We start from the raw sequence: 23,497 nt of genomic DNA on the forward strand, positions 1-23,497 counted from the left end.
GAGAAGGTCTCTCATCACGGGAGGATGGTGTGCTCAGGGCTGAGGGAGTGTGCTAATAGGGACCACTGCTTGTGTAGCGTCGTCTATCTTTATCATTTATGCGCTACGTTGGGAAGTTAACACAGTTGTTACCTTGTCTCTTAACATTTTATGTGTACCAGGTATATATATATATATATATATATATATATATATATATATATATATATATATATATATATATATATATATATTACATGCACACACATACCGGTTTACTTAATTAGGTAATTATGTTAAGACTTTGGGATTAAAGGTGCCCTTGTTGAGTTGGCGCGAGTGGGTCATGGTGCAGACAGGTACACTTGGTCCCGTTAGCTGGGGTCCGCCTGCTCTCCCGCCACGCACTCTTGGTTATATGTTATCGTCTCCCCCTCCCTCTTCTCCCTCCCTCCTCCCTCACACTGCCGTCTGGCATCCGGAGGTTGCCATCCCCTCCTCCCACCAGCAGCACTCACCCGGCCCGTCTGCCTCGTGGGTGACAAAGCTCGTCAGGCATGGCAGCTCCCTCACCCACAACCCCCGGCTCTGTGATTGACTTATGTCCCCCATGGTGTTACTAGCCAGCCACGCTCTGCCTCACCCATGTACTTCCAGCGTCCCTGCGTGTTATTAACATGTCACACTACGCCTGTCGTCACACCACACCCCCCGCCGCCGCACACCGCATGACGCCGCTTATTGTTGATGATATGTAATGCTGGACTTGACGCTCACCAGGCTAAGTGCCACGCTCACGCCAGGCACCAGGTACAGTGCTACGCTCACGCCAGGCACCAGGTACAGTGCTCCGCTCACGCCAGGCACCAGGTACAGTGCTCCGCTCACGCCAGGCACCAGGTACAGTGCTACGCTCGCACTACGCACAAAGCATAGTGACACATTGATGCCATCCACCAGGCCCCAAGCAACACACTAAGCTCATTTTCAGGTTGATGCTAGATAAGAGGCTTTTTTTTTTATTTAGATAGATTTATATGAAAAAAATGTATGTTTCCCAGAACATAGAGTCTGTTACTTGAGAGAGAGGTGAGGTCGTTGAGGGTGACCTGTTCCTGAATACCTTTCCCGGTTTCTTAATTCATTCGCCGGCCCTGCCAGGTGGCAGCTGGTATGTTATATTCTGGTTCTGATGATGTAGTTATACGAAAGCGCTTGACACTCGTATTTTCCGTTTCCTCGTATGTCAGCAGTGGAGGGAACAAGGAGAACCCATGGTTCGTACCGTCGTGATGAAAGATGATAAATATAGTTTCCGTGGTTGTGTGTCGCCATTACAAAGCACCAGACATGTTAAGATTGTATCTCCTTTTCTGCATCCAGTCTGTAAAACTTACCATATGAAAGACTGCGCAATGTATGTGATGAAACCGAAGCAATGAAGCAATTTTTCAGCAGTTTATCTAATGAATATCAGCCCAATAGGGTCTGACGCAGGAGACGACGAACTTGTATATTTATATAAGTATATATTATATTTATTATTCCTTAAACTTGTGGACTGATTTTCTGAAGAAGAGTGAGGCTCCAGAGTACACGCGTGGACGTTGTGTTTATGGAAACAGGACGGAAATAGCCAAGGCTGTGGTAAGACGCCATGACCATGGGTGTGGTGGCCAGGGGGACGGTATCTCCTGACCAGACGCCACGCTGGTGGTGTGTGGCCCACCTGCCGGGCCACACGCCGCCCTTGAGGCATGCTCCCGCCATCAGTGACATATACTCCTGCGCCTGGTTTCGGAGCTTGGTCTCTGGCTTCCTGTAGTGGTCTCCTTCCAGTGATGGTTAGACTCAATTGACTCGTTAAAGGGGGTGGGAGGAGTACTAATGGGTGATTATGAAGAGATTGTTTGTTGTGTCCATGTGTTTGTTTTATTCATGTCTACCTACCTGAGTCACAGGTATGATGAGTGCAGACTTGATGATGGGTAAGTCTGGGTGTATATGCAGGGCCAGGCCAGGCTCCAGTGTCGGGGTACGCCAGGAAGTAAAGGGAGTCAGGTGTGGGATATTCCTGTGTGTGGCAGGGTAGGCCTGGGTCGGGCAGGGGCGGGGAGAGAGTAGTGTCATTATCATAGCGGCTGGGTTACCCAGGTGCTCCCGGCCAGGTAACGGGGTCGGTCCCAGCCACGCTCCTCACCTTACCTCACCCTTGTGTTTTCTCACCCACCAACCCACCTCTGCACCTCACTGACCCTTTTAGGGTCGGGTGAAGTATCGCGCTATCATGTCCAACCATTATGCCGTTGTGATCTGGAAGTTAAGAAGAATTGGATCTAATTAGATTGATTTTTATAGTCTGGAAAAATACCGTAGAAATGTACAGGTGAATCCAGTTCAGAGAATACTTGACCACTAAGTTTAGTGGTGATGTTCCATAGACAGAGAGGCCAGATCTTGTGTTGTACATAGTTAACACCAGAACATCACTGTTCCATCAGACATGATTAACCTGATAATTTTGTACACTGGAGCCTAAGGTAACACTGTTCGGTCTACGAAAGATATGGAGACCAAAGCCAATGTTCTCAAAGTTTGATGAATTGAAAAAGTATTATGACTGGTCGTATACTACTGTTACGGAAAGTGTACAGTGAGTTATCACTACCAGCTTATACTAGATGTCACTTTAAGTGGAGCAGAGAGCACCTTCCTGTTGATAGTGATATACACACATGATACCGTCTGGCATCATAGAGATGAGCTTCTGGTATGGGCCACGGTGTCGGGAAGTATCGGCAGAGGTCACTTACCCAGGCGGACACACTTGTACGAAATGATCTCATCGTAAGTGGTGAAGGATAAGACGATGAAGCGATGCTTCGTTTTTGCAAGTACGACTGATACGGGGAACGGTATGCCTGGTGCACCTATGTGATCCTTCAGCGCTGCCGCTCACAAGATGAGCGTGGGGTGCACCATCAAGTTTGCCGATGATGCCGGCACACATCAGATCAGTCATGTGGTGATGATGAGTAAGACAGCCCTGTTTCTTTAAGAGCCCGTCAGCATCCCAGTAGGTGATGGCCCTTGGGAAGCGATGTGGTCTGTGAAAAAGATATAACAGTATACTGAGAAGCGACCATTGTGGCTGGGCGCCTGGAGGAATGAAGTGTTGTTGCCAGGGGTGGAGGACTGTTACCCAGGGTTCAGAGGTCATTTAACTCATGGTAATGGAGTTATTATTGTGTAGTTATGTTCCCCCCGGGGTGGGTGGCGTCCCGTGCTATAACTTGCCCCAGTGTGTGACAGCCCGTCCCCGCTCCTCCCCCATACTTGGACTTGACACTTGTCACCTCAGGGAATCTTCGTCTCGCAATGGTCTGCCAGCGGCCGGCTGTTGTGGTGCGCTGCCAGGGACAAGTTGCTCTCTACACTGCTGGCTGATGTGGCCCCTGCCAGGTGGAGGACGCTGGCCGGATGACCCAGGGTGTGTGTGTGTGTGTGTGTGTGTGTGTGTGTGTGTGTTGGGGGGGGGGCACACTGGTACGGCGGGGTTGTGGGCCACACTTGTACGGCGGAGGTGAAGGCCACACTGGTAAGTAGAGGTGACCACAGGTGAGGCAAGGAAAGGTATGGAGCCAGGATGTACCTCTTAACTTTCACCTGTAGCGTGAGGGTGGTCTCCCCTTCCCCCTCGCCGGGACCGTTACTGCCGCTGGCCGCCCTACCGTTGTAGCCCCCCACTCCTCGGGATCCCTGCCTCTTGACACAGTCATGGTCGCCCCAGGCTCTGTGCTGGGCCCATTCTTGGTCTGTGACTGTTCATGCTCTAACAAGGTTCGTACAAAAAAAAAAACAAGAAGTTAACAGTATAGTTGAGGCTGGTCCCTGCCCAGTGAGGTTGTCTGGGTCCGATGTTGACGCCGGGTGGTGCTGCTCGGGTGGCAGTAGTGGATACCAGTGGTGTCTGGAACCGAAGGTGACTGCAGGCCGCGGGACTGTACGTAGTGATGCTGTTGGTGCAGGGTGAGGGCAGCGGCGGGTACGTGTGGGCTGCAGGTGGTGTCACAGGAGGAGGTGAGGGAGGGCGGTGAGAGCAGGAAGTGGGGCGGCCGCTGAACCGGTTGTGAGGAGTGAGTGAGTCAGTGGGTCAGGAGTGTGGCGGGCGGGCGGGCGGGCCAGGACACGAACGGACACCCGGCTCACGGCCGGGAACCTCCTCCCGGCTCACCCTGGGGCTGGTAGGTAGAGTTTCCTGAACCACATTCTTACTCGTTCACCGCACTCAACCGCGCGCGCCATACCACGCACTTTGAACACACCCCGGCCGTGCGGGTGTGCCTCCGTCACAGGTGTCGGAGGCAGGTACAGGCGGCCGGGGAGACATGTAGGGCTTGGTGACGCCGGGTTCTGGTGCCACCAGGTGTGTGACGTGGGCTTTGTCGTATCTTGGTATTCTCGTATAGCCATTCAAAGCCAACTGTGACGCAACCACTTCCTTTGTCTTAAGTCTCCCGATTTACGCACGGCGCGCGTGCACACACACACACACACACACACACACACACACACACACACACACACACACACACACACACACACTTCCATACTAGGCGATAATGTGTGATGTTCAAGAAGTAATTCAGGAAACAAGACGTCCGTGAGGTGTGGGAGGGTAACACGGCCTCCTATAGCCTGATGCTGGAAAACCCGCTCTGTTGATTTTTCTTCCTATTAGGATTTTTTATTTGGATTTCTATGAACCTTTATTTATTGTTCATCATCATATATTATGGATAGATCAGAGGTTTAACGTCACCGTGGGTTAGGCATACTCTAGTGTGGCTATACATATAGAAGGAGTCTGGTGGTAGAAACGGATCATTTAGGCTGTTCACTATGCCTACACCCCCGTGTTGGGTGCAGCTGGCCAGGGATCCACCCCCTTCCCCAACTGCCACACTTACGTTCACCAGGAAACTGTTCAGTTCCAGCCGTTCCTGGAGAAGATAACTCCCTGACCAGGACGGTATGGTGGTGGACTGACTTGCCATTAAATCCCAAAGAGTCATGTCAGGGGATCGGGTCATTGTAGCCATGGTTCGTACAGTCGAGATGAAAGAGGCAATGAATATGGTTTCCTTGGTGACGGTCTGTGTCGGCCATGTGTAAGTCTGTGTCATGTATGTAATGAAGCTTAAGCAATGGAAAAAAAATATGATAGTGTATGTGATGAATATCAGAACACTGGGGTCTTGAAAAAGGCCCTTTGTGACCTGTGTAATCCTTTTGCGCTACCGCTCACACGATGAACATGGGGTGCACAGCTGACTGTGATACCAGCACAAATCAAATTGTTGCTGGGGTTGATGGCTGGCCTGGCTCGCGCCCGGGATGGGTTTTGCTGGTGTCAGCTGCTAGCTAGTGTCGTGTGGCAGCCATGCTCATCGTGTGAGCAGTAGTATACAAAAGGCTTACAGAGATCATAAAGGGTCTTTGTCAGACCACATCGGCCAGGCGACTACGAGTGAACTCGTCACAAAGTCGGGTCATTACATAAGCCTTCAGACCTTTCATATAGGTAACTCATGCAGGCAAGGGGTGGCTACCCCAGTCATAACCCAGTATTACCTATACCCAAGGACGTTCTTTTAGCCTTTTAAGCGTTTTATTTTTCCAAGCTTCTGATGAGTCGAGGAGGAGGTGGACGAGTCTGAGTGTTGGGTGTTGACCTGGGCCGGTCGTGTATTGACTGGCGTGGCAGTGGCTTGACCCCTTCCTACCCACCCAGCCTCCGGCCTGGGGGTCTCTCCTCCCGCCACCAAGACAGCTGCACTCGTAAGAAAAAGACATAACAAGTGTGGACAAAGGCGGACCGTTTCACATATTGACTGAGAGAGAGAGAGAGAGAGAGAGAGAGAGAGAGAGAGAGAGAGAGAGAGAGAGAGAGAGAGAGAGAGTTTCGTACTCACGAGAGCTTTTCATCCGTGACAAGAACCTTTCTCATTTCTAGACGAGGAAAGTGTTTCATTCATGATTCAAGATCGTACCATTCGTGGGTCAGGACCGTTTCATTCATGGGTCGAGAACGTGTCATTCGCCAAGTTGAACGTTTCATTCGTGGGCCAAGAACGTGTCATTTATGAGTCAACGGAGTGCAGTGTTTTTAATTCCTGGATTGAAAATTGAAGCAGGCGTAATGGAGAGAGAGAGAGAGAGAGAGAGAGAGAGAGAGAGAGAGAGAGAGAGAGAGAGAGAGAGAGAGAGAGAGAGAGGCTAGAGGGCGGCGTAATGCATGGATGGCTTGCGGGAGGGCGGAGGGCAAAGTGAAAGTGACAATGTCTGTCACGATTTGGAGCCCTCCTTCCCTACGTACACACGCCAGTACTCACGTGTACACTCATGTATACACAATCAACACACACACACACACACACACACACACACACACACACACACACACACACACACAAACCCTATGTGTACCTGTACGTGTGGACATAGAAAGGTGAGCTTGCACTGTCGCTTTGTTGACAGTATCGCCAGCTGGCAGTGAAGCCTGACTGTTGTGTGAGTCTGTGTGTGTGGCTGGCATGGTAGTGTGTGGCTGAGCCATGCTAGTGGAGTCGTGGGTGGATGGTATGTACACAGTGTGGAGGATGTAGTTGGTGTACATTCTAGGGTTTGTATGGTGTGCGTAGTGTGGAGGACGTGGGTAGTGTATACAGTTTGGAGCATGTAGGTATTATGTATGCATGGCATGTGCCAGGTGTAGCAGGTGGTGGAGGTGGCGGGTGTGGAAGAGGACTGTCGTCAGGTGTGCGTCACTTTGTGCAAGGAGCGGCGGTGTTCTGGTGCGTGTAGTGTACACCTGCATGGTGCCGGCTTAGTGATGATGGCTCTCACACCTGCATCCCACCAACACCTGTACACGCACGGCTTTGCTCACGTGGCTCTTTCTCATGTTAATGTCTTTGTTATGAGTGGATGGACACCTTTAAGACCGGGAGTCGAACCCAGGGCAGCTCATGGAGGCACCAGACCCATGGCCTAGGGCAGTGCCTGGGGGCACCAGACCCATGCCCCTGGCTCTAAACCCCAGGACAGTTCTTAATGAGTACTGGCCCTTATGATATACATCTGTATCGGTTCAGAGATTTTTTTCCTTGCGTTTGTGACCAAAGTCTGCGACACTGGAGCGATCGTCGATGATGGTAGGCCGTGGCTGAAGATGGTAACGGCGGGAGACGGAAGCAGGACGCTTCCCAGCCATACAGTGTCATGGTGGCCCTCTGCACTACCAGAGGTACTGACGTGCCGATCATGGTTACGTTGGTGATGGTCTCACCTGCTGGTACCTAGTGAGTGTGGCCGGGTCCTGAGTGACCAGGTGCTGGCGAACAAGTGTTTTGTGGTGCAGGCACTGGTACCGAGTATTGCGTAGTTAGGTATATTCTGGGACGGTACTAGTGTGGTACTGTAGACGTGTGTGGGGGGGGGGGGTATGACTGTGGTATGTTGAAGGTTTAGAAAAGCTTAGCTACGAAAGCATGTTTTGTTTTGGTGTAGTATTGACATATGATGATGTAGAGCAGTTGTGGTATTTGCTTATGATGTAATAAACATATACGTTGAGCAGTTGTAGTATTTACATGTGATGATGTAATAAACATATACGTTGAGCAGTTGTAGTATTTACATGTGATGATGTAATAAACATATACGTTGAGCAGTTGTAGTATTTACATGTGATGATGTAATAAACATATACGTTGAGCAGTTGTAGTATTTACATGTGATGATGTAATAAACATATACGTTGAGCAGTTGTAGTATTTACATGTGATGATGTAATAAACATATACGTTGAGCAGTTGTAGTATTTACATGTGATGATGTAATAAACATATACGTTGAGCAGTTCCGTGAGTGATAATATTGCTAGGTGTGGGCGAGGAGTGCACGTGGTGGCAGAGTATGTTGTGTGGTTATCACGTGGTGACCGCACTTGAGCTCACGTGTCACATTAACAGGATGCCAGTGATAAGCCGATTGACCATGATGTCATTGTCCTTACTGATAGTGGACCTTTGTTGTGGGAGGTACTGTGGGATATGCCCTTGTTGCTTGACATTCCACGCTCACTGTGGTTCATGTGTGTATGTTCCTATGTTCGTCTGGGAATAATGCACTTATTACCTTCTTCTTTTGTTGGCCTCATTGTAGCGTAGTGTTATTTATGATGTTTGTTGTTAGTACTGCCATACATCACGTTTCCTCTGTACACCAACTTTATTGTTAATATAGTGTTAGTGGTAAGGTGTGATGCCCTGTTCCTCTTCCCAGGGTACGTTTGATCATGGTCATAATGTACCTCTATTCCTTGGTGATACGATGCCTTTGTTCTGGGCAGACTAGAATGGCATTTTTCCTCCAGATATGATACCTTTGTCATGTGTTACCCGTGATCATGATGGCTGGCTGCGGCTGCACACGGTATTTTCACTGCCTATCATTCTTTAGTTGTTTGACGGGGAGGTGTCGCATCTTGCACTAGCTCGCAGACCTGACATGCTCCTCTCATGACAATTTCTTTTGGATGATGATGGTGTTGATGCTGCTATACTACCATTCACCATCCCTGCCCCACAGAGGAACTAGTAGTGCATAACGTTCAGCAGCAGGGCACACGCGCGTCGTGGGGTCGCTGCATTGAATTTCTGCAGAGTTGCCATCCTGACTCCTTCACCACCAGGGAACTGCAGCAGTCACCGGTTTACATCGATGTGAGCACTTCTGCTGTCGGTGCTGGCGGCGGGACACGGACGCACTGACGCCGGTAGCCAGGGTCACCCTGTATCGTTGGCCTGTTCAGTGTTGTTGGTGGTGGTGGGTGGAAGAGGCGGTGGGTGTTGTGTTTGGGGCTGCTTGGTGGTTCCTGCCATAGATAGATGCAGATTTTAGAAGTTATCCTCGCGAGAACAGGGACCATATGAGACTTATGTAATGTATATACTGAAATACGAATTGTAACCTGTAATTTCAACCCCTGTGACCCCCTGTAATCCTTTTGCGCTGCCGCTCACAGGATGAGCATGGGGCGCACAATAGACTTGCCGGGGGACACCGGCACAAATCAAATCAACCAGGCCGGCCGTAGGTGGACCATGTGTGTAGTGGTTTGATTGACCCACGGTTTGTTGACCGTCCTCCCTCCTCCCCTGCATGGGTGCGCGCGCGCGCACACACACACACACACACACACACACACACACACACACACACACACACACACACACACGTGCTCTTATCTGCTGGGCTAGTGGCCCTCCACATCAGCACAAAATTACACCAGTGTCAGGCGCTGTTTTCCTCCTTCATGACTTTGGCGTGGTATCTGTAGCCTTAGTGAGGCAACAGCCGGGGTTCATGAGTGGCAAGGCCAGGCACAGGTTATAAAATGCAGAGCGTGTCGTGTCCAGGCATGGGTAGAGGGAGTTAGTGATGAGCCCGGCTGGTGAGCGTCACACAAGGCCACACGGGGCACATGCTGCAGAATTTCCACCTGATTCGACTCCAAACAGTGCGGGGGTCACTGTGGCGCCACGCACAGCCGTCCCGTACCACCGTTTAATCCCAACTTTATATTTGGTTTCTTTCCTCGTTCTAAAGCTTCAGCTTGACAAAGAAGTGACGGTGTCACTGGTTGACCTATGTCTTCCGTCACTTTCGAGTTCCTTTCCTGGTAACAGAAGATATTCAGACACTGGATGAATCTGTCTAGATCGCTGAACCGTACAACCATACATCCTATCTTGGGAACTTCACAAGAATAGCAAAGTCTGCCTTTTGAGACAATGGTAGTTTTATTTAGATGACGTCAATTTTCTTCTTCTACACTGTTGCCACGTCCATATAAAGCATTGATCCGTCCTTGTATGGAGTACTGCTTTCACATCGCGAGAGGTTCTGGCTCTACACTCGTACTGGACAGAGTTGAATCTAAAGCAGTTCGACTTATCAACTCTCCCAGTCCAACCTCGCAACTTGTCCCACTTGCTCTACGCCACAGTGTTGGTCCACTTTGGCTGTTGTGAAGGTATTTCTTTGGTTTTTGCTCCTGAGGGTTGGCTGCTTGTGTGCCTTCGCCGTTAGCCAGACCACTTATTGCTCGGCGAGTTCCTATGTCACATTGTTGTGTAGCCGTTTGCAACTCAAGGATGGGCTGTTTTGATATCTGTCTCTGTCCGTACACCTCAAACCTCTGGTATTCTGTACCCCTTCGTCTTTCCTGATAACTATGACCTGTTCCTTTTTAAAAGGTAGGTTTTCAATTTTCTCCTGTATTACAGTATATCATCTTTTCTTATTTCTCATTTTCATTTAGTCTCTTCGCGTTTCAGTTAAGGCCTGGCCTTGATGTGGACTTGTGTGTCTGGCTGGAGCCCTTAGAAAAAAAAAATCAATATAGTACAGGTAGAAAGGCTTGGTTCATGGATTACTTTGTCCTTGAACCTTCAGTGCACTCTGTGTCCTCTTTTGCGCCACCGCCCACAGGATGGGCAGGAGTGCTCAATAAATAAGCCCCCCTGGCGGCAAAAGAAAAATCGATCCTTGGCCAGTAGGGTAGGCAGTGGCTTCGACGTCCTCTTGGCCAGTAGGTTAGACAGTGGCATCGATGGCGCCTTGGCCAGTAGGGTAGGCAGTGGCTTCGACGTCCTCTTGGCCAGTAGGGTAGGCAGTGGCTTCGACGTCCTCTTGGCCAGTAGGGTAGGCAGTGGCTTCGACGTCCTCTTGGCCAGTAGGGTAGGCAGTGGCGTGCACGATGGTGACGTGGAATTGAGTATTGAATTTTTTTCCCCCCTTGGAGATGGCCATGTTGGTGGCAGCAGCAGGGTTATGTATGACAGGATGAAGCTCTCGCATGAGAGTAACCTTATACCAGGGGACTGGACTCGTTACTGTGTTCATCATATAGTGTCCGCGTTCACCCGGGCGACCACATCTGCTGGATGCGGTTGTTCATCGTGGTGTCTTGAGGCGGATCATCATTCCCTTGAGTGGTTGTCAGGTGGTTGGAGCGCCAGGGGTTGGAGGTGTGGCAGCGTCCCCCGTGAGAGGGGATGTGGGTAGTCACGAGGTAAATGGCATCAACACAGCTTTGTTATGTCCGGCCATTACACCTTGTCTATGTGGAGCATCGTGTCGTCACCCCAGTGTGTGTGTGTGTGTGTGTGTTACTCATATGCACAATGAGAATACTGTATGATAAAAACATGGGAATAATACCACAGGCACCTTTGTTCCATAGATTTTTTTTATTAATTAGGAAAAAGTTGATTGTATACCAAGCGGTATTTACTCTGGTTGTTCTGAACGATAGGACGTTGAAATTGATCACACACACACACACACACACGTGTGTGTGTGTGTATTTTTTTTTTACTATTATTATACTTTGTCGCTGTCTCCCGCGTTAGCGAGGTAGCGGTGGGGTCAGTACAAATTGATATTCTATGGCTGAAAAAAATGGGTGGGTGGGTAAGATGAATTATATATATATATATATATATATATATATATATATATATATATATATATATATATATATATATATATATATATTGAGAATAAGTAACATCTAGCAATGTTCCGTCCAAACGAGGGAGTAACGTGGATGGTTTAAAACCACTCAACTTGACCTCTGGTGGTCGGTCGGGTCAGCCGTGGGGAATGTACAACCTGGTGCGTCCATGACAGTGGCGGTGAGGCCGGCCGGCCGGTGTCCGGGATGATCCCAGAGTCGTGACGGAAATGTGCGACTTCGTAGAGTAGACAGTAGAACCTGCTGGAAATTATGGGTGCCAGGAATACAATGCGATGGTGTAATGTGTGTGTGTGTGTGTGGCGTGCGGGATATCCGGCTTACTGCCTGATAATATGATAGCTATTGTCTGTTAGAAAAAGTATTTAAGAGTTCATGGAGTAGATTTGGCGCAAACTGTAGGCCATCAGTTAAGCTGTAGTAAGATGTGCGATTCTGCTATTTTTGACCCCAAACAGCCTTAGTGATCTATGGAATGAAAGTGCAATTTTACCTTTAGCCACATACGCAGGTGATAGAGATATTTCGAAAATGAAATAGGGCAGATCTTACGTATTTTCTTCATATTGTGTTGGTCTAATAAAGTGAAGGATCTGTGTCAATCAGACATTGTTTACTATTAACAAAATGATGAGGCTCAATGTAGAGATTGCTGTGTTGTGGGGAAACATATGGCTGGTGGAGAGGCTGTGACAGTACAGACGCAGGATCGTTGTGTGCTACTGTTGCCGTATTGCCATCTGGAGTAACGTAGGGGGAACAAGCTGAGGGAGTGAACGTCATTCACATGGTACAGGTGTGGTAACACTGCGAGCCGAGCCGGACCCGAGGTAGTTGACTGACTTTGATGTGGCTGGGACGGTGTTATTACAGGGGGCGCTCAGGGAGAGCCTCTCGCTCATAGTGGGGCAGGGTCACACCACGCCATGTGACGCACTAACTCTACAGAAAGGTCACGCAGCCCGGCTAGAGGTCACCCAGTTTTATTGGTGAGGGATGGTGTGAGGTCACACGCTTATCGTGGCCCACTGAGTTTGCTTAATCTTTCTTTTATCAGACCACTTACCGATGCTGTGGCGTAGGCAACACATTTCCCCACATATCGGTACTTAAGCGTAGGCAACACGTCTCCCCACATATGGATACAGTAGTGTGGGCAACACATAACCCCCCCACCTCGCTGACTTGAGGATCAAGAACTTAACACAGACATTCACGGGTCTTAGAGTTAGGTTGAGGGCCCGATGTATGTAGTTCATTTATGGATTGTTTTATCTACCTATAATAGTTTATGGTCACACACACACACACACACACACACACACACACACACACACACACACACACACACACTCACAAAATATATATATCGCGTTATGATCGCGATCATAGCTTAGCATTAGCGTTCCCGCCTACCACGCATAAAGTTCTGGGTTCGAACCCTGGCTCTTGGAGGGTTGTGTGTTCTATGAAAGTGCGCGTTCATATGCACTATACTCGTGTGTGTGTGTGTGTGTGTGTGTGTATTATACTACTTTTACAACTACTTCTTCCTTAACTTCTGTCCCGGTATCCCCTTTCCTTGTTCTCAGGGACCCCTTCAGCGTTCAGGAAGCCAGCCACGTCCATCGGGCTGGACCACAGATCGAAAACTGTAGTGATGATGTGTGTATATGTGGGGCAAGTACAGGGCAATTGAGAGGTTAGAGTTTCGTGTATTCATTGTGGTAGTTGCATTGTGGGCATGGAAGTCTTGCTGTATGGTGAATCGATGTTGATAGTGTTAGAGGGATAGATTTTGTTCAGAGCATAAATGAGAAAGCGTAACTTTACAAAGGTCCTGATATGGGATATTAAACACTTGATGAAGTTGTCACCAAGGTCATTCACCGTGTGTGCATCACAAGGACAGCTGAGAGAAACGACCAGTGCCTGAGCTTCGATAGATTGTGTAGATCCTCAGTGAACCTGAAGCTCCTGTTGCAATTCTGTGTTTTGGGTCTGTAGACTTATGAGTGTTGCTTTGTTGCCTGTGCCGAGAGAACTATCCATCACCAGCTATGCAATAGGCACAGGAAGGAGTTCATGTTTCAGAACATTGCTCAGATCCACTGTCTTTCTGCTTCATATGCGACGTGAAGCCTCGGCATGACATGATGATCAGTTTCGGTCATGTTCTTTCGTTCGTCTGTGACCTTGATAGTTTTGGCACAAGGCTTGGAATGTTTGTTGTTGATTCCTCTTTATTGGGTCGTGAAACTTGAGCTTTCTTGACCTGTCACTGAGAGTTTGTAATCAGCCTTTCGTCCACGAACTACTCGACTTGAGGTTGTCCGGTGTTCTTTCACTTCGCAAGGAATCTTGGTTGCTTTCTGCAGCCACATCTTCGGTCGCAAGGTTCCCCTGAGTAGATGAAGGTGTCATACCTTTGGAAAAAAAAAAAAAAAAAAAGCCTAGCAAGTCACTCTTGTAATCCGCAGGATATATATATATATATATATATATATATATATATATATATATATATATATATATATATATATATATATATATATCTTTCTTTCTTTCAAACTATTCGCCATTTCCCACATTAGCGAGGTAGCGTTAAGAACAGAGGACTGGGCCTTGAGGGAATACCCTCACCTGGCCCAATTCTCTGTTCCTTCTTTTGGAAAATTAAAAAAAAAAAGAGAGGGGAGGATTTCCAGCCCCCCGCTCCCTCCCCTTTTAGTCGCCTTCTACGACACGCAGGGAATACGTGGGAAGTATTCTTTCTCCCCTATCCCCAGGGATAATATATATATATATATATATATATATATATATATATATATATATATATATATATATATATCTGTCTATCCATCTATCTACATTGAGTCAGGAGCACCAGTTGATTTTGCCACTGTGGAGTAGTGTATTATGGTACCAGTCTTGTCTGTGAAGTGTTTTAACCAAAATTAGAGAACTATTTATATGGGCAATTACTTGTGGTAATGAGAGTGCAGGCAGTGTGATGGAGATCGTCAATGAGGCTCTGAGCGTGACGCAGTATTCGGTGTGGGCAGGCTCGGCTGGAGCGAGACGATGTGCTCCATGTACAAGCGATATGCATCTCCTTATGACAACAAATGGATTGTGTCCCGCCATCCCAAGAAGTGTACAGGCTGGAGGGCTAGGCAAGATGTCGTTCAGGCCCAGTTGTTTGAGGGGGATCCAACGACCAGCTTTTGCTGCTTTTTGTCCCAGGGCAAAGGGTTCGGGCCATCCGCCTAGCACACACACAGCCCCATCAAATATCCCCTAGATTTGGTAGATCTCCCAGAGGTAGTATTAACCTGAACATAAAGGACAAAGTTATCAGAGTGGGTGAGTGTGAGCGGGACAGATGTATTGATGTACCCGGGGGAAGTGGGAAGGGTGACAGGTATTGGGAAGCTTTATTTAAAGTGCAGGACATTGCAATGAAGCAAGTGGCCTCTGCTGTAAGCCTTAGTGGCTGGTGGCCCCTTTCTGGCGATGACAGTCTTCGTGTAAGTGATACTGTAAAGTTTGTACAAAAACGGCCGGTAGGAGGCAACACTGTACAGGGGATGGAAGTCCTTAGTCATGAGCAGAACAAGGCCAGAAGTTAGTGAAAATTAAGGGGATAAATGTAGCATATTTGCTGGTTTAACTACCGTGGCAATATAAACAGTGCTGTTGCAAGGATGGCCTCACAGGCAGTAGTGTAGCATGTAGTTGATATGTGCACAAAATGTGGCAGCTACAATCACCCTCTGCTGAGGAGGGAGACTATGTTTTTCAGTGACCCCCACTGTGGGCATTTATCTCTTGAAGAAGACACCGCTGAGCAGCAACCAAAAGAAAAAAAATTCTCTTCTGGTCTTTATGTTTTCATAGTTGGCTGTTTCTTGAAGTAAAAGAGACTGCTGGCTCTTTGGTCACCTATAAGGTGAACTGGTGAAAATATTTTGACATTTTGCTGCATTTTACTGGTTGCAAGACCTCACATTGCTCTTCTGTTAGAGTGAATTGTCTCATGCACAGGGAGATATAGCCATAAATTGCCTCTTAGAGCAGCAGCTAACTTGGATTGGAGGTGTCCTGCCTTTGATTAACAAGAAAGACAGAGCATAACTCATACCAAGAATATGCCATACATTATGATCTTCGAACTAAAATCCTATGTTATGATGACTTTTTAATGCAGAGATTAAACAAAGAAGACTTTTTGCATCATAAGAGCCGTGCAGCATGTCTTGGTAGCAACCTCCACCTCCAGCAGCCAACCCTGCCAGACATTACCTTCTGCTCACCAACCTACCCTGCACGCATGGACCACCTGGAGAACACTTCATGAACTGTCCTCTGACCACTTACCTATCTTGATAACACTCCAGCTGGCTCATGCATTCCACACAACCATCAAAATGACTTCCACATGTGACAAAAAAGCAGGCTGGTCATATCTTCACACATCACACCCAACATCACAACATTATGAACTAGCACTAGGTTACACCTCTATTGAAAAGTCATCCTTTACAAGGCTGTATCACTAGGAGTTTAGCTTCTAAAGGCTCCTGCTGCCCAAAGCTGCATGAGCGCTAGAGAGATGTCCTTAGTAACACCAGGACTTTCCCTAGAAGTTGATCCTGGGTTTGTTATCTATTTGATTTATGTTCAGATGCTTCTTCCTCCTCAGCGAGGTACCATTAGGAAGAGGTGGACATTGGCCTCGTTTGCCTTTATTCACCTTACAGCTGTCTTTAATTATGCAATAAAAAAGAGCCTCCCATCCAGAGTCAGGCCTCATAGACTGTTCCATGTTTTGGCTCAGGCTGTTGTCAGCATGTCATCTCATGTACACTTTGTTGATTTGGTTCATTCTGTCCCATGCATGCCTCTACTCCTCCTAAATGTTCAGACCCTGATACCCTTAAAGATTCTTCCACCCCATCCTTCCATCTCTTTCTTGTTCTTTCCCTCCTCTTCACTACTGATGTAAAATTTTTGTTCATTGTTTCTTCAGTCATCCTCTCCATATTTCCAAACCATTTCAGTCATGCCGCACTTGCTACCACTTGCTTTCAAACTAAACTGTCATTCCATACATGATCAACCTGCCTGACACCACTTATTGTCCTTTAGATTTTATATCCAGTGCATCCACCCTCTTCTTTCCTCTTGTATTAGGGTAAAAGATTATATTGATACAATATTGTATGGACTGTCAAACCCTCAAAAATACCCATATTTACCGTAACAGACTTTGGCTTCTCTTACAAACCCTTTGGGGTGTTCAGGACTTTAGAGACCTCCCTTACCCTTTGACTCTTATCAGCCTCCTTGATTCCATTAACTACCAAGTCTATTCTCAGGAACCTGAAATGCCCCATTTCCTCTAGGCCACCTCATTTATACTTACTCTCAAACGACCGTCTCATCTCCCTCCTGCGCATCATCTCATCTCTGTTCACACTCCCTCTCAACTTTCACCTATCGCACATTTCCTAGAATGTTGCCAGTTTCTTGAGTTTCTCTTCTGAGTCTACTTTATCAACTTGCAACAGCATCTGATTCATCTCCCATGATTTCCTGCCATCCAGTATGCCGTAGAGCAGCACTTGCGAGTGAGATGTTGTGCTTGGTGAGGCTGTTTCATCTGTGAAAAGAATGCATCATCAAGGAGCTTCTTCCAAAGGAGCTCACTCTACCTTGCTTCCATGTTGATTGCAGCATCAAAACCACTAGAGCTGCAAGAATAGGGTCCTGGAGTTGTATAACCTCATATTTATATATAATTGTTTTGTTTCAGTAACGACGCCACAGCCACCCCAGAGACCGTGGATACACCTTGGCGAGCCTGACAGAACCAGACCTTCTTGTAAGTAGCCAACTAGTAATGCTTTTTCTTGTCTTTCACTTTAGCTCTTTAGCATTTCTTTGGAAGCTTGCAGATGTAGGTCATTTGTTTTACCACAGACCTGGAGGTTTGGTACAATGATTTTCTATGAATTTCCCAAGTGATTGGAGAACATTCAGAAGGAAATTTAAATTTCTGACAAATTACATAGCCTACGAGAACAGCAGTCCACATTTTCTGAGAGAGGAATATCTCTTAACAGTTTCACAAATGTTGCTCTCTTGATTTGTTTAAGTAAGGTTTTTGATGTAAGAAAGGATTACAAAAAGTTATTGCTTATTTGTCTCCATAACTCCTCAGTTTGTTTTCTTTTCACTTTCATGAATTTCACATTTTCAAGTTAAGCATTGTCAAGGTCAGGCGGATGTTGGGAATACTGCCTCCACATGTGCTAGATACACCTTTTGGTACCTCATCCTTGTCAACTTTCAATGTTGGAAGAGCCAGTGCTCATAAAATCAATCTCCACATGATCCAACAACAGATTTGGAGAATCCAAACTCCACCGTTGTAAAAGGCAACAGAGCTGTTCTCAAGTGTAGGTATTTAATTGAGCTTTTAAAACTTTTCAAATGAGTGATAAAAGACATGTGATGGGACTGCTTGGAACACATGTTCCCTCCAAACTAATGCAGTACTGCTGTGTGCTGTACTGTCATTACAGTATGGATTAAAGAAATTGCTGTGCTGGAATATATCAAATGTTCTTGACTACCAGCATCAATTCAGTAAAACATCCAAATTACTGTGAGAGGTTGAAAACTTTAAAATAATTAGAATGTAGGCATGAGTGAAATCTGCTTGATCTGTATTCTAGAATCACCAAGATTATAGAAGTGAAATTCATCAAAGAGCAAAAGTGCTGTAGGAAATGGGAAATTGTTGATATGTTTGGATATAAGCAGTACCATTGATGAACCATTTATCTTCAAACAGAAGCTTTGCACCTTCCTTTAAGGTATACAAGACCAGCCTAGCCAACTTAGACTTCATTTTATGAATATAGATTAACAGCGGTAAGCAGCCATGTAGACCATACTCTTATTTGGGAAGCTTTGTGACAGACTGAATCATTGAAATTAGGTGAAGGTATGATGTGAAATGAAATTCTTAACTGGATTGAGTTTGTTTTGTTACATGTCTAAAGTTTTTATTTTTTATTTTTCCCTCTCCAAAGTAGCTACTGAATATAATTATTTGTCAGATTTCTATAGTAATTGCAGAAAGTGACTTACTGCATTTGTTATTGACTTCTTGTTTGTGTCATTATGTTGACCTCTGTTTTGTTAAAACGAGTCTCTTTTTTATGTATCTTTTAGGTATATTCACAGTGATGTGTTATAACGTGTTATGTGACAAGTATGCAACACGTCAAATGTACGGGTATTGCCCATCATGGGCATTGGAGTGGGAATACCGGAAGAAAGGCATCATGGATGAGATCAAACACTACTTAGCAGACATAATCACTTTACAGGTAGGTTGCGTTAAGACTGTATTACATCAATTTTGATGATCGTTGATCATGTTTTTATACATTTTTAGTTTTCCTAAAGAAGGAACAGAGGAGGTGGGCCAAGTGAGGATATTCCCTCAAAGGCTCAGCCCTCTGTTCTTAATGCTTCCTTGCTAACACAGGAAATGGGGAATAGTATGAAAATATATATATTATTTTTTTATTATACTTCGTCACTGTCTCCCGTGTTAGTGAGGTAGCGCAAGGAAACAGACGAAAGAATGGACCAACCCACCCACATACACATGTATATACATACACGTCCACACACGCACATATACATACCTATACATCTCAACGTATACATGTATATGCACACACAGACATATACATATATACACATATACATAATTCATACTGTCTGCCCTTATTCATTCCCGTCGCCACCCCGCCATATATGAAATGACAACCCCAATACGCAATGGCGAATATACGTGGAAAAAATTTTGTATATATCATTTCCATATTTAATGATTAGATATTCTAATACCAATTTAGAGAGGGAGGTGCTGCCTTTGTTATTTTGCTGTTAATTCAGAATAGGAAAAACTACTTTTATGTTTTGTTGTAGCACTAGTAGCATATGTTAGTGCTGAAGATTTAAGGAGTAGAAGTAAGACTTGTAATACCAGACTCTGCCTGCTCAAGATGACACCACAAGTGAGAAGTCATCTTTAGTAAGGCTGTATCATTGGGATTTGGATGTCCTCAAAGAACTTTTCACTCTAAAGGAGTCTACATATTCCTGTTACTGGAAATAGCACAGCCATGGGCTGCAGGAGCCTTTAGAAAGGTGATATTAATGGAAATCTAAGTTAAAGTATTACCCTGAATGGGTAAAAGTTATCCCAGACCCAGAGTTTCTTGATGATTGTCACAATCAAGTTGACATCACACATTCTTAACACAAACACACTATCACTGGCATCCATAAAGCTTTCTCTCTTCTTACTTACATGTATACTTTTCTTAGTAGAAACTTCTCACTGCATTTGGTATCTTTGTATTTAACCCATACATTCATAGTACCTTCCCTAAGTCATCTGTCAACCCTATTATATTTCTTTTACAGATCCATAAATGCCACATTCCATTATCTTCCTCCATTAATTTTTCAGACATTCTTTGAAGCACACACTTGGTCCATTCTCTAACTCTTTTGAAACTGCATTTCCTTTCCCAAGTAACTATTGATTGTGCTGGTTTCTGTCTGCAGGAGGTTGAAACTGACCAGTTCTTCAATTTTTTCCTCCCGGAGCTGAAGAATGAAGGTTATGATGGGATTTTTTCACCCAAATCCAGAGCGAAGCACATGCCTGAAAATGAAAGGAAATATGTTGATGGTTGTGCCATCTTCTGGAGAACTAGCAAGTAAGTAGTCTGGTCAAGTAGGGATAACTTGTATGTCTCTGCTGTGTACCCCATCCATTTATACAGCATGGTTAGTTACCCTTACAGAACAATCTCCAATGTCATTCATAGTAAATTTCCATACCTTTACATATGCCTGTGTTTGTTTTATTGTTTAATCAGCTATTTGTGTGTTTTTATCTTGGATTTGGCCAGTGTTTTTCTTTTATGGCAGCATTTGGCGTTACGAGCCAGTTATTGTGGCCCTTATCCTAGCCAACACTGTGTGGTTTGCTGTTTTAGTGTGTTCTGTAGTAGATGATTCATTGCACAATGTAGATATACATTAAGCATAGGGGTTTTCCTTTAGTTTAGGGTGAGAAGGTCCTTAACACTGCTTTTTGTGGGGATGTAAATATTGTATTTTGAATAAACCAGTAATATAATTTCATATGATAAGGCTGCATGTTTATTGCTTCTTCAATTGTCAAGATATTTTCATATAACTGTTAGGTTGTCTGTATATGAGAGGACCTTCACAATGTGCTCTGCATTAAGTCATGTATAAAGACATTAAAGGGGGTTGGAGAAAGACCTGGTCCCTGTGGAACCGTGCTGTAGAGTGTTTTGGAGGCGAAGTCAGTGTGAATGACTGGTTTGATGGTCATCTATAAGATTGGTTAACCTTAACTGTCATTACTGTGGATAGTAACATCAGGTATTTGTTGTGTGAGGATGTGTCAAATGCTTTGTTTATTTCTAGTGCCACTAAGTGCAGCATAGATGGTTGCAGTTGGTTGAGGCCATCCAGGATGTGTTGTGTTCGTTCCTTATCTTACCTTTCTGCTACAGTATCTTCTGTGGGGGGCTTCTGCAGCACTTGGGAAGGTAGCCACATCCATGGGGAAGGACCACAGGTCAAGAAGTGTGGTAAAGTTGTTTGTTTGTTTCTTGATCACATACAGGACAGTTTAGGATCAGGTGTTCTGTGTTTTAAGTTTATAAGTTGAATCTTGGACCTTAGTGTTTCTTTGAAATCCTGAGTCAGTTTTTGTAGTGTTGAAGAGGTAGATGGTGTCCATAACATAGACAGAACATAACTTGTGCTTATTTGATAGATTTTATATAGTGTACATAATACATACTGGTGCCTTTATAAGCAGATACAATTATTAGTATGCAGCTTTTGATATAGAGGATACATTTTTTTCCAGCAGAAATTTACATCTGTAGATATGAATAATGTTCTTTTTGCTCTAATCTACAGACGCAACCAGTAAAGTACTTAGGTGGGAAATTTGAGATTTTGATGGTGTTACGGTCTGTTGTTTTGTACATTAATCCTGTGGTTATGTATAGCTGTGGATGTATAATTTCATAATGTTAAACTGATTGCCCCCTCTTTACCACTTTGTTCTAGTTCAGTGTATCCCATTCAAGCCATACATCCTCCTGCTTGCTCAGGACCTAATCAGTGGAAACCTTTTTTACTCTATCCTCCTCTCTCTAGTTCAGTCTCTCCCTTCTGTCTTGTTTCCATATGCCCAAACCATTTCAGCACACACTTCAGCACACTGTCATACTCTTCTGATTGCCACACCTCTCCTTTCCCCATGATTTCTCTTTCAAATCAACCCTCCTTATACCACATTTTGTTTGCACATTTCATATCCATTGCATATAGTACCCTAATTTTGGAATTTACTCTTGTGAATATCAGAAATTTGATCGCTTAACCTTCAAGATACCTCCTTTATATCCAGAGCCTTTTGTGAGCTTGTATGGAAAATTGTACTGTATGAAATTATAACTGTTAAAAATGTGAACCATCATTACATAGTGAATGTGGTATTGTTAAAAATTAGTTAAGACTGTTACGCAAAATGTTATTCTTTTCAGATTTACCCTGGTCAAAGAGCGATTGATTGAGTTTAACCAGTTAGCAATGGCTAATCATGATGGAAATGAAGATATGCTGAACCGTGTCATGACAAAGGACAACATTGGCCTAGCTGCTTTATTGGAGACCAAAGAAGCAGCTTGGGAAAATTCAGGTGAGTCATTGTAATTAAATAAAAAAAGGTGAGGTTTTGTATGGATAGTTTTCCCATATATTTAGAAATACTTTTTTTAAAAGTACTTAAAACAGTGGGATTTCACCTTATATCTACCCCATTCCATTTACTTTGGGATGATCTGGCACCTTGACTGTCTCTGCTGGATGTAGTCTCATATTATATCAAGTTTAGAAGAGGATATGAAACTAGATTTTGATATATGCATAATTTTTGTTTTGTACTTCATTACACCACTTGAGACAAGGATTATATATGAACAGTCTTAGAGACAGTTTGCAGTTGATCCACCCCGTGTTAATGGGATTGTGATTGCATATATGCCATATATAGTTTTCAAGGTAACGAGATTGTGATTGCATATATGCCATATATAGTTCCCAAGGTAATGATTTTCTACTTGTAGTGAGCAAACAGATTAGCTTAACTGCAGATCAGCCACTTTCCTATGAGAAGATTCCTCACAACCTTGTCAAATCACTTAAGGACATTTTGCCTAGGATGTCTTAGAAACTGAGAGAATTACTTGTGACATGCATCCAAAAAGTTTATTAATTGAAATGGAGGGTTAAGTGAGGTGATAGCAACTGGCCATATTATAGTGGTTAGTGCAGCATCTTATGAATTACATGGATCAGTGTTCACGTACCAGACAGGGTAGCTTTCTCACAGCAATCCCAGTTGTTCATTCTTCCTTTACCTTACTTTTTTTTGTTGTGTATACATACATACATGTAATGATATTACTCACTCTGGTCCTTTATAATTTGATGAAGGGTGATTGCACTTCAGTAGGAGTTCAGATAATTTATTAAAACATGGCGTACAATACACAAAATGTTTCACAGAGGAAATCTGTCTCATCAGGTGTAAACAGTTCACAAAGTTTCAAATCTCAACACAAGCACATAGACTTGTGCATCCTTATACTGCCATGACAGAGTAGAAACTATCTACTCTGGCATGGCAGTAAGAGGATGTACAAGCCTATGTGGTTGTGTTGGGATTTGAAACTTTGTGAATTGTGTACACCTTATGAG

General features: G+C 45.0%; 1 protein-coding gene across 5 annotated transcripts in view; it reads left to right on the forward strand.

Annotated features, from left to right (window-relative positions):
* LOC139747334 (CCR4-NOT transcription complex subunit 6-like) overlaps nt 1-23,497 on the forward strand; it is a 183,832-nt gene that overhangs the window by 149,358 nt on the left and 10,977 nt on the right. For all 5 annotated transcript variants that reach the window (XM_071659521.1, XM_071659524.1, XM_071659522.1 and 2 more), the window contains 4 exons: nt 17,409-17,477; nt 18,836-18,993; nt 20,249-20,403; nt 22,282-22,436. In XM_071659521.1, coding sequence (XP_071515622.1) covers nt 17,409-17,477; nt 18,836-18,993; nt 20,249-20,403; nt 22,282-22,436 — 537 coding nt within the window. The remainder of the gene's footprint in view (nt 1-17,408; nt 17,478-18,835; nt 18,994-20,248; nt 20,404-22,281; nt 22,437-23,497) is intronic.

Source organism: Panulirus ornatus, chromosome 68 (assembly GCF_036320965.1).
Source record: "Panulirus ornatus isolate Po-2019 chromosome 68, ASM3632096v1, whole genome shotgun sequence".
In the NCBI taxonomy this organism is placed as follows: Eukaryota; Metazoa; Arthropoda; class Malacostraca; order Decapoda; family Palinuridae; genus Panulirus; species Panulirus ornatus.